The sequence below is a fragment of the Stegostoma tigrinum genome, chromosome 26 (assembly GCF_030684315.1).
Source record: "Stegostoma tigrinum isolate sSteTig4 chromosome 26, sSteTig4.hap1, whole genome shotgun sequence".
In the NCBI taxonomy this organism is placed as follows: Eukaryota; Metazoa; Chordata; class Chondrichthyes; order Orectolobiformes; family Stegostomatidae; genus Stegostoma; species Stegostoma tigrinum.
In genome coordinates this window covers 14,546,335-14,562,921 of record NC_081379.1, presented here as the reverse complement: position 1 = coordinate 14,562,921, position 16,587 = coordinate 14,546,335, and the positions used below count along the sequence as shown (strand labels likewise).

The 16,587-nt window shown below is 39.3% G+C and overlaps 1 protein-coding gene across 2 annotated transcripts in view; it reads right to left on the bottom strand.

Moving 5' to 3' along the window:
• Positions 1–16,587, bottom strand: part of mapkapk5 (MAPK activated protein kinase 5) — a 67,816-nt gene that overhangs the window by 25,874 nt on the left and 25,355 nt on the right. The window contains exons 3-8 of one of the 2 annotated variants that reach the window (XM_048556096.2): positions 16,310–16,385; positions 15,759–15,856; positions 15,148–15,256; positions 9,089–9,178; positions 2,577–2,672; positions 1,134–1,214 (exon numbers count right to left, since the gene is read on the bottom strand). In XM_048556096.2, coding sequence (XP_048412053.1) covers positions 1,134–1,214; positions 2,577–2,672; positions 9,089–9,178; positions 15,148–15,256; positions 15,759–15,856; positions 16,310–16,385 — 550 coding nt within the window. The remainder of the gene's footprint in view (positions 1–1,133; positions 1,215–2,576; positions 2,673–9,088; positions 9,179–15,147; positions 15,257–15,758; positions 15,857–16,309; positions 16,386–16,587) is intronic. The other variant, XM_048556097.1, reaches the window with a different exon arrangement.

Sequence of the window (16,587 nt, the reverse complement as noted above, 5' to 3'; positions counted from 1 at the left end):
TATAATGCTGGGGTCCACTGGAGGAAGTGGAGATGGATCATCCAATTGACACTTCTGGCTGAAGATTGCTGCAAAAGTTTCAGTCTTATCTTCTGCGATGTGCTGGGCTCTTCCAAATATCCCAAGGATGGAGATATTTGTGGAGCCTCCTTTTTCATCGAGTTGTTTAATTGTCCATCACCACTCATGACTGGATGTGATAGGACTGCACAGCTTAGATCTGATCTATTGGTTGTGGGATTGCTTAGCTCTGCCAGTTTGGAGTTGCTAGATCAGTGCAAAGTCCGTTTGTTTCACCCAACCAGCTCGATCAGTGGTCCCGCTGCCAAGCTACACATGGTGGTGGACATTGAAGTACCCCACGCAGAGTTGGTGGTGTCTGGGACATTGTCTGTCAGGTCCAATTCCGTCAGTATGTCTGGCTGTTGCTTAACTAGTCTGTGAGACAACTCTCCCAATTTTAGCACTAGCCCCAAAAACGTTAGTGAAGAGGGCTTTGCAGGGTCAACTAAGATGTTTCTGAGTTGTCTTTTCCAGAGCCAACGTCAATGTCAGGTGATCCATCTGGTTTCAATTCTTTGAGACTTTGTAGTGATTGATACAACTGAATGGCTTGCTAGGCCATTTCACAGGACACATTGCTGTGGGTCTGGAGTCACATTTACGCCAGAACAGGTGAAGTTTGCAGATTTCCTGAAGGACATTAGTGAGCCTGATGGGTTTTTCTGACAACCGACAACGAGTTCAAGGTGATCATTAGATTCTTAATTCCATATTTCTAAAAATTTAAGAATTATTTTAAAATAATTTTAAGAATTCAAATTCCACCTTCTGGAATGGCAGGATTCAAACACGGGTCCCCAGAACATTGGCTGACTGTCTGGATTAATAAGCTAGCAATAATACCACTAGGCCATCGCCTACCTAGGTTTATACCTTTTCTACCCTGGGTCAAAGTATGCCAAGACAAAAAAATTCTTTGCGAATATACAGTGACTGAGCAAGCCCATTCCATTAATTGAGTACTCATTTTGCCAGTGACATTTCATTTAAGCAGTCATGAGTCATTTTCCTTATGACTATTGAACCCAATGCTAGATTACATTCCATATCAAAGTTGTAAAAGTTGTTACCTTGTTGTACGTATAGGGAGTGGGTGAGGTAGGTATGATTCCAGACTTCTCTTTCTGGTGTCTCCTCTGGGCTTCCAGTACCTGCAATTAAAAAAAGTGATTAAATGAAGAACACAAGACTCCATAGTTGTGTATCATACTAGTTATTCTAATTTAATAGGGAACAAATTAGTATCCTACATTGTGGGAAATGGTGAAAAACGAATGGACGGACGGACGGACTTAAAATTCTTAAAATGTGGAGGAGGAAACCCTGAACAACATTTTGCAAGAGACAGATGGAGAGGAAAAATAAACATAGAAGAAATCTTGTAACTAGCACATGGCTTCGCAGAACTGAAAAAAAAAATCAAGGAAATGGAAACATTTGATATGTTCTTTGAACAAAAAGGTGCTCCGACTAGCGTAAATTTCTCACTTGGGTCAAGTGCCTTCAGGCACATAGCATTTGAGCAATCAGTTGCTATCTTCCTTCCTCATCCACTCCAGCTCTCAAATTAGAAGAAAATCCGTAGAAAATTCATGTACCTTGCATTAACCTTGCATGTAAATCTTGCTGTTACGTATTTTAATTCTTCATAATCACTACTTTGCTCTCGTATTCTCAGAAATCTTCGTTTTCAATTACCCTCTGTTGTCTACTCCATTCAGTCTTTACCTCAGGACTGCTTCTTGATCATTACAGAATCTCTACATCACCTCACTGACCATAGCCTTCCCCTTGATTTTGTGTTATTCATTAAGCACAGGTCAATAAGTGAACTCATGCACTTTAAAAACAGTCAGTCATCGCTACATTGTAGTAAGATATTGTGCTCTAACTCAAAAGCATATTGAGCTGACTAGTTCATCAATTGGATCCATGCTTCTGGGGCAGGTGCTGATCACTCACAATCTCTGTCTCAACCAGAATGGATAGAAAGAACACCGGAGAAGAGATGCACACATTTATGCTTTTCCTTCACACCACAAAAGTATTCAATATAACCAGTCTCCCAATCACTTTCTTTGAAATCCTATTGTTTCAACAACTTAGTTTTTAATGGAATTTTCTATGACAAAACTTTTCAAATAATCAAAACAAAATCTCTCATATTCCTGTTCAATACATATTGATTCATTCAAGCATTCAACATGGTGCAGAACGCAAATTAGACAATCAGTGGCTAGTTTCTTATTTTATATACACAATCCTATTCTTCACACAGCAACTTCTTGATAAATAATGAAATCTGACTGAGTCGGTGAATGGTACCACAGGAAATTAACTACAGGTAATTTAAAATGCACAATTCAAATTTCTAACATTAACAGAAACAACCTTTCAAATTAAGTACCAATTTTTTTGGGGGGGTGGGGGTGCGAGTGGTGTTGGAGAGAAGCTTCGGTGAATTGTCACATACACCACTAACGCGAGTGGCAAAAAAAAATACACACACTTACCTGAGGTGCTACATAATAAGGAGTGAACTGTGGAGTCATCAGATCCCCGTGATCGATTTTGGCAAACCCAAAGTCACACAGTTTAACTGGTGCATCCTAAAGGTGCAAGAGAGAGTCAGTTATTAGAAACAGTAATTGTAAAAAGTAACCAGTTAGCCCTCGTACAAGACCAAAATGAGATTTTCAATGCAGATGGCCATTCTACCAACTAGATTTGGGCTGGCTCAGCGAAAGCAATCCAATGCTAATTACTACAATGTCACATTTTCCAACAGCATTAACAACTTTTACCTGGCATTCCAATAATGTGCAACTGCCATGTGTCCACGGAACTTACCTATATTCTCTGTGACGTCTCATAACGATCCTTCTCACTGTTTTACCAAACCCTCTACTTTTAAAATGGTATCAGCATTTTCAACATTGTGTTTTCGGGTTTGAACAAAACCAAATTTTAAGTCACAAATATTGGAAAAGCTTCTTCCATATAAGCAATGCCAAGTATGATGGATACATTTATTTTTGAATTAAGAGTTAAAATTCCTTCTTTTTGTTTATACATCTTTAAATAATTTAGTTCCTTCATTTGAATATCTAATAAGAGAGCATTGGATATGGAATATAAGATTTAAAGGCCAAGTACTGCAGAGGCCAAATTATTATAAAAGGGAAAAACAAATACTTCTCACCAACCCACTTTAATTGCTTCCTTAAGTTTTAAAAAGAGCCCTCTGTTCTTCAGGGTCAGTGAGGGACCAGGCAAACAACCACCAGGACCTTTCTAAGGGCATGGTGTAGATAGTGCCAGTTGTATGCTGCTGTATCTCAGGATGACCAGCAAACTTTCCCTGTCAAAATAACCATTTAAATCGAATGAGGAAGATGGATTGGAGGGGAAGAATCTCTTCATTGCTCAATATCTCTTGCTATTAGCCCAATGGCAAGATCACAAAATCGTTGCAGAATCATATTTGCAAGATCAATATTTAACCAACATTTTTCTCTTATATTGTGCCATAGAGGCCAATGTCTGGATCTTGAAGGAAAAACAGAGTAAAGTCACTATATAGATTTTAAAATTCTGTACAGCACTTATAGGGAAGCACATTGCATATTGGGATTGTTCATAGCTGTACATAGATCAATAACAATTCACATTGAAGGATTATGATAATTTGGAGACCGTCTTGAGATCTAGTCTGTATTGCCCTTTCTGTGCACTGAGTGTGCCTGCATGTAGCTACAATCTAGACTTCTTGGAGGGCTGGAGACTTCCCCTTACATTCCACGTTCAAAATGCCTTTTGTTGATGCTGAAAATCTTTTGATTTATTTGGAGTGAAGTGGTTTAAATTCACTGGTGGTGACAAATTGTCTTTATTTACAATTAGCAGTGACAGCTCTACTAACCTGGATGTTGTTAGAGTTGCTGGAAAGCATGGAAGGAGTTGAAATACTTGACATCTTTAAAGGTGGAAAGTAAGTGTGCTTCTGTCTCATTATAGAGAAAGAAAAGTGGCTGAACTGTAACAGGGAAGGGTGAAAACAAAGATGCAGCAGAGGAGAGGAAAGGTTATATTAATTGTACAGAGGACAGAACTAAGTTCATGATTTTAATGTAAAGCGTGACAAACAGCAGATCAAGCCCTCTCATACCAAGTTGCTGAATGGTCAGTTACTAACAATCAGATGTAAAAGTATGAGTTTGCTGTTGAACTGAGGCCAACTCTTGAGACAAGCAAAATCCATAGCTAGTTTAACATTTTTTTTTACAAACTTGTCATCCATTTGTCACGGAGAAGAGATGAGGACACCAGCAGTGGACGATGAGTTATGAGAGAATGTCTTTAACAGATATCAATCTCTCTCAGTGTGATGGAGTTCAACATTGTTCACTGTTGCTCTGGGTCATACTGCGATAGGTACTGCAGAATGCATTGCTAGCAGATGGCTGGGACATAAAGGCAAGGACTACAACTCCCTCAAGTGCAAGCTGTGAGCGCAGAAAGGCGGAACAACTGAGAAGACAGCATAAAGAGAGTTTTCTTACAAACAAAACCAAGTGGGACCTGGGACCTACAGTGCACAGACTAAGTCCATGTGACAAAACAGAATACACAGCAGTGAAAATGCTATCATTAGCTCCATGCAGCTGAGGCTCAGAGGTGTGTGTGGGGGGTGAGACTCAGGGATGCTTTCAGCAGTGACAGCTTTGTGAGGGTGTTGAAGCCCAGAAACCCTAGATCTGTTGTTAACTTAATGAAGTTGCCTGCTCCATGAAACTGGAAGTCAAACAAAAAGGATCCCATGCAAGTAGTGTTTGTCTATTCAGTACAGCTACAAAGCTGGGAGCATCCAGGTGGTTAGATAGGAACACAGGATTTAGGAATAGAAATAGGTTGTTTGGCCAGTTGATTCTCTACCATTCCACAAGATCATGATTGATCCAGTTGTGATTTTATCTCCATTTTTTGACTTCATCCCATTGCCCTGGACAGCATTATCTATTAAAAATCTACCATCTTAAAATAAATTTACATTTTCTTGAGGAAGATAATTCAACACTCTAATGAACCCCTTAGAAAATAAATTCTCATCTCTTAAAGAGAGACAGACCTCCTATTCTTAAACAACGCATCTGGTTTTAATCACACACTCACAGCAGAAACATCCTCCAGGTACCCACCTTATTTAGTTCTTTCAAGATTGTACATGTTTCAATAAAGACCTCTTCTCATTCTTCTAAGCTCAAGTGGACATAGATGTAATCTGCTCAATCCAGACACATAGAAAACATGAGCAGAAATAGGCCATTTGCCCCTTTAACTCTGCTCTGCTACCATCATGATCAAGGCTGATCATACATCTCAGAAACCTGTTCCCACTTTCTCCCCTTCAGCCCCAACAACAATATCTAACTCCGGAAAAACATTCAAAGTTTTGCTCTCAACCACTTGATGGGGCACAGAATTCCACAGGCTCAACACTCTCTGGGTGAAGAAATCTCTCATCTTATTCCTATATGATATACCCCACATTCTTAAACTATGATCACTGGTTTTGGACTCCTCAGTCAACAGTAACAGCCTTCCTGCCTCTACTGTCTAGCCCTGCTGGAATCTCAGATTTCTGAGAGCTCACCTCATTCTTCTACAACTCCAGTGAATATAGTTCTCGTCGGTCTTGCTGTCCCAGGAAAATCAGCCTGGTAAAAATTTGTTATTTTTATTTGTTATAAAATATCCTAGTTATGCAATTCACTGGAATACTGGTCCCAGCCTGGTGCTGTCCAGAAATTTAACATTCCTCAGTATCGATGCCAGTGTCCTACGATTCAAAACCCATTTCTCTCATGCTAATCTTTGCGCTATGCAGTCAGCTTTCTAATCTTATTTACCCCAAGGCAATTTGGTCATTGTTTAGGTAACCATTGAGAGATTACTACCTTGAAATTTGCTTTTCTATTTTGCTCCTAACTGCTCATACTCCTTCAATTTAACATGGCCCCTACAGTTACCATGCTGTTCCTTTTCCCACTGAGCCAGTTAGCCATTGAGACAGAGTCTTGGACAAAGAGATCGAGTAGCTGGGAGGTAAGCAGATAAATGTGACTTGGCTGTGTCAGCCATTTAAAGTGCAGTTTGCTGTGTGTTTGCTTCATCTTAATTCTGGATGTTAGAGTACAAGACAGATAGCATTGATAGTTTTCTTTATTTAAAACTGTGGAAACTTGTTACTTTATTCTAAGCAATTAGGATTTCTTATTAACAAAAGGTTACTGGTCACTAACCAGGTCATAAGGAGAATAATTAAAAAGGGAAGAGTAAGCAAAGTTTTTGATATACAATTATCATGAGATAACCTTTGAACAAGAATAGAAAATCCAGACTGATGTGACACTGCTATTATCCTTAGTTATCTGCAGCTGTTATATTCATGCTAAAATAAAATCAAAAGAAATTGCTTAAGGCATAAGAATAATTCAACGTAATCAATTGAGGACCCATGATATAAAAGAAAAGTAACTTCACCAGTGACAGCTTGTGTGTCTTTTATTGAGGGATGAGTAAGGGATCGAAGAACCCTAATCTCAATCAAAATACACTCCCAGTACAGATTGCTGAGAAAGTTACAGCTTGATTCTGATGCCTGCTAACTCAAGTCCCAAACTGCATCACATGCTAGAAATATATTGGCATCCACTCCATACTTCCCATCCCACCCCAAATCCCAAGCATCACATTCTGACTGGCACTTAGTATGCTGCTAAGAAATGATGTTACAGCAAACTTTTTATTAACCAGCACCTACAGGCCAGGAGTGCACCGGTTGATCAAGAGGTCCACATTAAAAAAAAATAAAAATACACACTAAGTGATAGAAATATATTGCAAAGGGTATACACATCATTGTTGTACTTTATTTATAGCATAAATCAAAATAATGTGACTTTGCCTTCAATAAAATTTACCAGCATAAAGCCTTCTCACTCACACCCTCAACTGACTACTTGGACATCGTGGAAATCGAAGTGATACTTTAAATACTGGAAGTTTACTGTATATAATTTTTGCTAGTTTAATCAAGAGTTCATAAGGTGCCAGTTAAAACTAAATTTGCTATAAAAAACAAACAATTCTTGGGATAGACTTCCATATCTGGCTGATGGTATAGAGCACATTTGTTTTTAATGTGTGAGATGCTTGGTTACTGTGCCTGAGTGTTACATTTAGATTTCTTAAACTTAAAGTTGTACATATCTTATTGATCTTCTCAGGAAGAACTATGAAACGTACCTCCCAAGCCCATACTGCTTACCCATTCACCAACTGTAAACCCAAGCATACCCCAATTCACCAGACCTGACCATGACTTATATGTCCCAATTAAAAAGAGAAAAAAAAGTAAAGGAAAAACAGGGAAAGAAAATGTGAGGAGGACCTTTGTTCTACTAAAATTAACAAGCAGCCCAGTCAGATAAGACAGAAAGCTCACCATTTCCTGAAAGGCAATTCAGGGAAAATAATAAATGTTGGCATTGCTAGCTATGCTCACAACCCACAAATTAAAAATAAAGTGCACCCTCCAATAATGACTTGTATTCCAACCACTCCTTAAACATAATGCATCTAAAGACCTTTTATAGGGAAATAACATCACATATTTGATACCAAGCCACGTGAGATATCAAGCCAGTTACCCAAATGTTTGGTCACAGAGGCTTTAAAGGAGGAGCTTTTAAGTAATGTTGGAAAGGCAATAAAAAAAGGTTCTGAAAAAGAAAATCCCGAGCATAGGGCCAAACAACAGAAGGAACAGGAACCAATTTCAAAGCAGGGAGAAATCAGAGATATTGAAGAGAAAGGAAATAAAGGAACAAAGAGATCCCAGAGTGCTGTAGGGCAGAAGAGCATTACAGAAATAGGGAGCAGCAAAGCCATAGGAGAATTTGAACAAAAGGATATGAATTTGAAATTAAACAGATTGCTGGACTTGGAGTCCATACAAGTCTGTAAAGACAGGAATCATGGATGAGTGAAACTTGCATTATGGTCATGAAATGGGCGAATCTTGTGACAAAAAAAGGGCTGGAATTGGGAGCACAATATCACATGAAATGTAAATAAGAAAGTTTAACACCAGGAAAGCCATAGAAGAATATACAAGCAATGAACTGCGAGCTCAGTTGAAATGTAGGCAGTATGGGACTTGCAGAGAATGATTCTTACAATCAAGAAAAGTTATAATTGTCATCTCTTGCATTGATGGAAGACAATTTGAAAAATGCAGCATTTTACATATTTAAACTCATGTACTTTTCACACTAATATTCACATCTTTTCCAGTCCTCGTCAAGTAACCCAAAGCCAGTTGGACATATCCATCCGCCAGTGCCAACATATGTGGAGGCAGTAAACAGTTGGTTGATCTGGCTTCAATTTGCATTCTCTATGACCATACTGGTTCCAAGCTATTGCTACTTTGTTAATTAGCCTGAAATTCAAATAAACCCAGTCAACGGGTCCCATTTGCAGCCTGATCTGTCACATGAATCTACAACTCATGACCAAGAACAGACAGCTTTCTAGCTTAAATGTGACATCACTTTTTAAAAAAAAAAAAATTGGAAATGGTACATAACTTCTGTCCTTAAAAAACAGCATAACCTCTGGGCTGCCATGAGCAGCACAATGCAAGACTTATTAATTTTTAATTATAGCTCAGTGTTAGAACTGAATAAGAATATATTCCTAGTCTACTGGAGTTGTAACTTAAACATCAGCGATAACAAGGTGTAGAGCTGGATGAACACAGCAGGCCAAGCAGCATCAGAGGAGCGGGAAAGCTGACTTTTTGGAAGGGTCTAGGCCCGAAATGTCAGCTTTCCTGCTCCTAAAATGCTGCTTGGCCTGCTGCGTTCATCCAGCTCTACACCTTGTTATCTCGGATTCTCCGGCATATGCAGTTCCTATTATCTCTACTTAAACATCAGCCTTTGATTTTGGTACTCACCAGAGAGTTGTCCTTGAAGAGGAGGTTTTCAGGTTTGAGGTCTCTGTGGGCAATATTCAGGGAGTGACAGTGCTGTATAGCCAGAGCAATCTGCACAAAAATACAACAAAATATTAGGCAGATAACAGTGTTGAGTATTAAAAATATCAGAAAGAGAAGAAATTAGTTATGATTAGTTGTTAATGAGACTGAAAAGACACACAGTCATTAACAAGGGAGAATTTGCTCCAAGAATTTGTATCAGTGAAACTACAATAAAGTCTTTCCCTTGATACTGAATAATAGAGGGAAACTGTCTAAAACAATTTAAGCAAAGAGGAGCATTTCTACCTACTGAACATTTTTTGTATAAATTATACTGACTTTAGTCAAATCAGATTGATTCAGCTTGGTGAAGAACAAGTACTCCACTTGAGACAGGGAACAAAACTCTTCTACTGCAGTAATATTGGTATTTACACCGTGCATCATGGTAAAACGCCCCTAATGCAGCATATAATAAATTAATTTTGAAGTGCCATGATTTATGTCAGAAGCAGTGCAATTACTCAACAGACAATGAAGGGGACATTAATCTGATATGTAGGGAAAAATTACACAGGATATCAAAGGAATTATTCAGAGACCACAGGTTCTTTTAACACTTGGTGGAAAAGCTAGGCTGGACCATAGGTGCAACATTTCTCTTGAAAGACAGCATCTAAGTCAGCAGAGAGTTATAGACAGATTATGTGATTGGGCAAAAACTTGGCAGATGGAATGTAATGAGGGGAAAGAAGGAGAGGTTATATACTGTGGCAGGAAGAATAGGGGAGCTGAATATTATTTAAATAGAGAAAAGCTGCAGAGCACTACAGATCAGAGGGGTTTGGAAGTCCTTGTACATGAATCACAAAAAGCTATCATCCAAGTTCAGCAGGTAATTGGGAAGGCAAATGGAAGGGAGGAGTGTAAAAGTGGAGAAGTTTTGCTAAGACTACACAACGCACTAGGCAGACCAGTTGGAATGCTGTGAACGTCTTCGGGTGCCTCAACCAAGGGAAGATATACTGGCATCGGAGACAGTCCACACAACAGTCACAGGGCTGATACTGGGTCTGGAGGGGCAACTTTATGAGGATAGGTTGAGTAACTTGGACCTGTACTCATTGGAACTTAGATAAGACACGTTACTGAAATATACAAAACTCTCAGGGGATGACAGTCGATTGAGGAAGTTTGTTTTCCCTTGTGGAAACATCTTGGACCAGGGGCATAATCTCAGACCAAGGGTGTGCACTTCTAGGACAGAGATTAGGGGGAATTTCATCTCTCAAAAAGGTAGTGGATCTGTGAAATACTTCACCATACAGGCATGTTAAGGTTGGGTGGTTAAGTATATGCAAAGTTGAGGCGGACAATTTTTAAATAGTAAGGCAATCAAGGGTTAAGGAAAAGGTGGGAAAGTGGAGTGAAGAATTATCAGATTAATAATCTATTGAATGGCAAAACAGATTTGATGGCTTTAACCGTTTTCTGCTGCTCCTATATTTTATGGTCGTATATTGAAGAAATTTCCTCAATACTAGCCTGGTGTGGTTCAGATACCAGTGGCCTTAACTAAAGATAATAATTTTCTGATATAAATTCTTCATAGTTTTATACAAAACACATCCCACATTCTATTTCACAATTTTGTGTGCTATTAAATATTTCTTTGACTTTCCTCCAAGAGAATTTGCTGGCTGGCAGGCCAGTATTTATTACCCATCTCTAATTGACTTTTACTATCTCAGTTACCTGTATAAACATTTCCAAATTAGAGGAATGCAATACGAAACAGGGTCCCAAACAGTTCAAAATTTAGTTAAACTTTTTATTCAACTCAGACCTAACAAAAAAAAAGTTAACATAGAACACAGAACAGTACAGGCCCTTCGGCCCACAATGTTGTGCCGTGGAATAATCCTAATCCAAAACTAAAATAATCTAACCTACACTCCCCTCAATTCACTGCTGTCCATGTGCACGTCCAGCAGTTGCTTAAATGTCACTAATGACTCCGCTTCCACAACTTCCACTAGCAAAGTATTCCATGAGCTCACAACTCTCTGGGTGAAGAACCTCCCTCTGACGTCTCCTCTATACCTTCCTCCTAACACCTTAAAACTATGACCCCTTGTGGCAGTCAATCCTGCCCTGGGGAAAAGTCTCTGGCTATCGACTCTATCCATGCCTCTCATTACCTTGTACACCTCGATCAGGTCACCTCTCTTCCTCCTTCTCTCCAGAGAGAAAAGTCCAAGCTCAGTCAACCTCTCCTCGTAAGACAAGCCCTCCAGTCCAGGCAGCATCCTGGTAAACCTCCTCTGCACCCTCTCCAAAGCCTCCACATCTTTCCTATAATAGGGCGACCAGAACTGGACACAGTATTCCAAGTGTGGTCTCACCAGGGTTTTGTAGAGCTGCAGCATAACCTCGCGGCTTTTAAACTTGATCCCCCTGTTAATGAAAGCCAAAACACCATATGCTTTCTTAACAACCTTATCCATCTGGGTGACAACTTTGAGGGAGCTATGCACTTGAACACCAAGATCCCGCTGTTCCTCCACACTGCCGAGAATCTTGCCTTTAATCCTATATTCAGCATTTAAGTTTGACCTTCCAAAATGCATCACTTCGCATTTATCCAGGTTGAACTCCATCTGCCATTTCTCAGCTCAGCTCTGCATTCTGTCAATGTCTCGCTGAAGCCTGCAATAGCCCTCGATACTAACAATGGCACCTCCAACCTTAGTGTCATCAAACATACTAACCCACCCTTCAATCTCCTCATCCAAGTCATTTACAAAAACTACAAAGAGCAGAGGCTCAAGACCAGCCCTGCGGGACACCACTCAGCACTGACCTCCAGGCAGAATACTTACCATCTACAACCACTCTCTGCCTCCTGTCAGCCAACCAATTCTGGATCCAGACAGCCAAATCACCCTGAATCCCATACCTCCTGACTTTATGAATGAGCCTGCCATGGGGAACCTTATCAAATGCCTTGCTGAAGTCCATGTACACCACATTCACTGCTCGACCCTCATCAACCTGTCTCGTGACTTCCTCAAAGAACTCAATAAGATTTGTAAGGCATGACCTGCCCCTCACAAAGCCATGCTGACTCCCTTTAATCACGCTATGCTTTTCCAAATAGTCATAAATCCTATCCCTCAGAATTCTTTCCAAAACCTTGCTGACCACAGACGTAAGACTGACTGGTCTGTAATTTCTAGGGATTTCCCTATTCCCTTACTTGAAAAGAGGAACAACATTTGCCTCCCTCCAATCTTCCGGTACGAGTCCCGTGGAGAGTGAGGAAGCAAAGATCTTCACCGGCAGCTTAGCAACCTCCTTTCTCGCTTCCCGGAGCGACCTAGGATAAATCTGGTCTGGCGCTGGGGACTTATCAATCTTAATGTTTGCCAAGATTTCCAGCACCTCAACTTCCTCAATCTTGATCTGTTCGAGCCTGTTTTCCTGCTCCTCAAAGTTCTCATTCACAACAAGGTCCATTTCCTTGGGCATACTGAAAACTAGGCAGTAAGGAAATGCTTCAATTATACTATTTTAAGAGGTATTTTATTTTCAGAGGTAAGTTAAAAGTTGACTCTTAAGATGTCATATACTAAAATTGTAGTTATGCTAAGAAGTTGTGTTATTGAAGACATTATTGTAAGGAGTAAATGGCAAATCATCCACTTGTTGGTTGATGAGGTGGATATAAAAGAATGCAATACATGGTTGAAAGAGTAGAGAGCTTTTGGTGTATATCCTAATCAGAAATCTCCAAACTCTATCTTTGCCACATTTATGTTAACGGGACTGTGTGCAAATGGCTGCTATCTACATGTTAGTTACTGCATGTGATATGCTTAGAGAGTCTGAGAGATGCAATAGTACCCTATATCTACACTAAATTGGTACTACACCATCCCTGAAACATACAATATTATACCTAAGATTTTATACTGAAGCATCTTTGTTCGCAAGATGGTGCTGGAAATGGTGACAGTACACTTTTCACTGTGCCAGAGTAAAAGTACTAATAAAACTCAGTCTCCTCAAGATGATTAGAATTGAGATGAAATCCAAAAATTTAAGAACTGCAACAAAAAGAAAAATGCTTGTGTATTTCCTAACGTAAAAATTTGGACAGTAATCACTTGCCAGTAGATGCTGTTTACATGGACCTTAGTACAGCCTTTGACAAGGCTCCATATGGTAGATCACATGGGATTTAGGGCAAGATTGCCAATTGGATACAAAATTGGCTTGATGGTAGGAGACAGGCAGTGGTGGTGGAGGGTTGTTTTTTGTACTGGAGGCCCGTGATCCACAGGGATCAATAATGGGCCCTTGTTTGTCTGTCAATTATTATAAACGATTTAGGAGTGAATACAGTAGGCATGGTTTGTAACTTAAAAACCAAAAGAACTGTGGATGCTGTAAGTCAGGAACAAAAATAGAAGTTGTTGGAAGCTCAGCAGGCCTGGCAGCAGCTGTGCAGAAAAAAAATCAGAGTTAATGTTTCCGATCCGGTGATCAATCCTCAGAACTGGAGTTTGTTAATGGAACGTTAACTCTGATTTTTTTCTTCACAGATGCTGCCAGACATGGCTAGTAAGTTTGCAGGTGACACCAAAATTGGCGGTATAGTGGACAATGAAGAATGTTACCCAAGATAACAAACAGATCTTGATCAACTGGGTCAATGGGCTGAGGAGTGGCAAATGGAGTTTAATTTGGATAAATACAAGGTATTACACTGTGGTAAAACATACAAGTGCAGAATTATTTTGTATGTATTATCCTGCACTTCTCTGGATGCAATAGTACAAACAACCACAAATTACACTTTAATAAACATTGAGCAATAAACTTAAATCATGGCAAAAAAGTTCCCTCCATGTTTTGGAGGGACCTATTTAGATAACCAGGCTAGAAAAATCAAAATATACATTGAGTTCACAGACAGATGTCACAGTCCAATTGCTTAACTATCAGACTGTTGACTTTACTACTGATCTTTTAGCCACAATTTATTTTTAACTTCTCTCAAGTAAAATGTCTAATTAACATGCTCCTAGTCATCTACCAACTCCAGCCTTGAATTAGTTGACCGCAGGAAACTCAAGTGATTGATGAACTACATTTTGAATTGACCCCATCTAAGGGAAGACCTGATAAATGCTAAAATCCATAGTGGACGTTTTGGAGACATTCATATGTCAAGTATCTGAAATCAGATTCCAAGACACTTACTTCTGGACTTAATGGAAGCAAAAACAAGAGGCGGTGATGTAGCTGGCTATTTAAATACTTTGAGGCTGTCAGCCTCAGACTTGACAGAAATTAATTGAGTTTTCCAGGCCTTCAGAAACCTAGAAGCTTAAAATGCAGGGAAAGCAGTTTTGGAGAGAAGGCAAGTTTCTTTGCGGCACAGTTGTGGGTAAGCAGACTGCAAGTGCACCATTCAAAGACCCTAGATTCAGACAGTCTCCCTCCTGATTGAATCATCTCCCCCTGCATCTTGAACTGGTCTTCCTTCAATCAGGTTCACATTTGGGCACAAACCTGTCAAGAACAAGAGATGTATGCTTGAGGAAACCTGGATCTCCCCACCCTATGTGCCCTTCCAATGTTAATATTCATGTCTTTGCTTTCTGACAAACAGCCCAACTAAGAATCAAAACTCCTTCGCTCTGGAAATAGCACAAATACATCTATTGCACGCTTGATCTTCCACACTCCCTAGTTAGGCACAAGTAATTACAGCCTGGGTCTGTAGACATTTTAAGAAACTTGCCTTTTCTATTGCCAGATAGGTTATTATAGGTTGAGGTGAACTAAATCTATGTAGTTAACTCAGCCACATTAGGGGCATTTAAACAGTCCTTGGATAAGCATATGGATGATGATGGGATATGTAGGGGGGTGGGCTTAGATTAGGTCACAGGTCGGCACAACATCGAGGGCTGAAGAGCCTGTTCTGCGCTGTACTGTTCTGTGTTCTATCATGCATTTCTCACCTGCTTAGTAACTTGGCTTGCCATTTTCTCTGTAAAGTGCTTGTGTTGGCTGATTCTGTGAAATAGCTCCCCACCTTCCATCATTTCCATCACAATTAGCAGCCGAGGCCTGGAGATTATGAAACATAGTAGAATTTGGTGCAAGAGTATTTAAACTACAAATTATATGTTTAAAAAGGACGACACAGAACACAGGAAATAAAGAGAGAAACAGGAGCAAAACAAGAGGCCAAATGTGAATACGAACACTTTCTTTCCTACTTCCTTGTGCAAGAAATTGCAGATGGTAAACAATCTTCCATTTTTGTACTCAAAGGAAAAAATCTGAATTTAGAAAACTGATTATCTAAATTTGTTGGGAATTATAGACACTGCTAAGAACAATGTTGAGGCTGTTTAAATTACCTTTCAAGTAGGTCTCTTCTAGTCAAGATATCAAGTCAACTAGAAATGGTTTTGAACCAAATTTCCATATCAACCTCTCACTTATTGTGTTTTATAATTCTCAATTAGTGCACTTCAATTCTAAATTGAATTACAACTTCCATACATAATGAACTACCTGGCAGTTCATTTCACCTTCTGATTCAATATTGGTTATTGAGACATACCTTGGACTGGACTCATGGGGGAACTGAACGCTGTTAGCGTAAACCTCAATAATCTGAACAATATTGTTGTGGCCTACACACATCAGGTGGTGTCGAACCTGGAAACATGACAAAAAATATAAATCTATCACTTAAAGAATATTTTATACCTTTATTTCTTCTCACAATTTCAAATTATTTTACTGTGGATTTCTCATCATGTAAACTCAAATACGAAATCAATTTATACCACTCGTTCCCCAAGCTAAATACTTTAAGAATTCGTTGTTACAACTTCAGATTTTGGAATTTGAGATAAAAATGGAAGTGCTGGTGGCATTCAGTGGGTTCAGCAGCATGAGAACAGTGCCAACGCATACAAGTAGTAAAGATGTTCTTCAGTATGAAAGGCAGGGTCTTTAAACCACAGAAAGAACATTGAGGTCTTACTGCAATTAAATTTCTCAAAAGAGAATAAGAATCTATTCACCATGTCATAAAAAGGAACTTCCTAATAGTCTAGCAGGGAGCCACTGTAATATTAATTATATTTTAAAAACAAATTTTCTTACCTCATTTCTTGCTTTTGGGCGATCAAGGAGAATCTTTAGTGCAAATCGTTCTCCTGTTGACTTTTTCATGCATACACTAAAATAAATTAAAACAGTGAACATAAGTGAAAGAGTTAGGGCATGCTATGTACATGGATAGTTGTGTTGGCAAGAATCTTCTATTAAGATAGATAATTGCCTTTCAATTCAGCAAAGTATGTGCCCAAAATATTTGCAAAGACCAAAACTTAATAGAACCTCCATCTTTAACTAAACAACAACACAGGAATCCCTCTCAG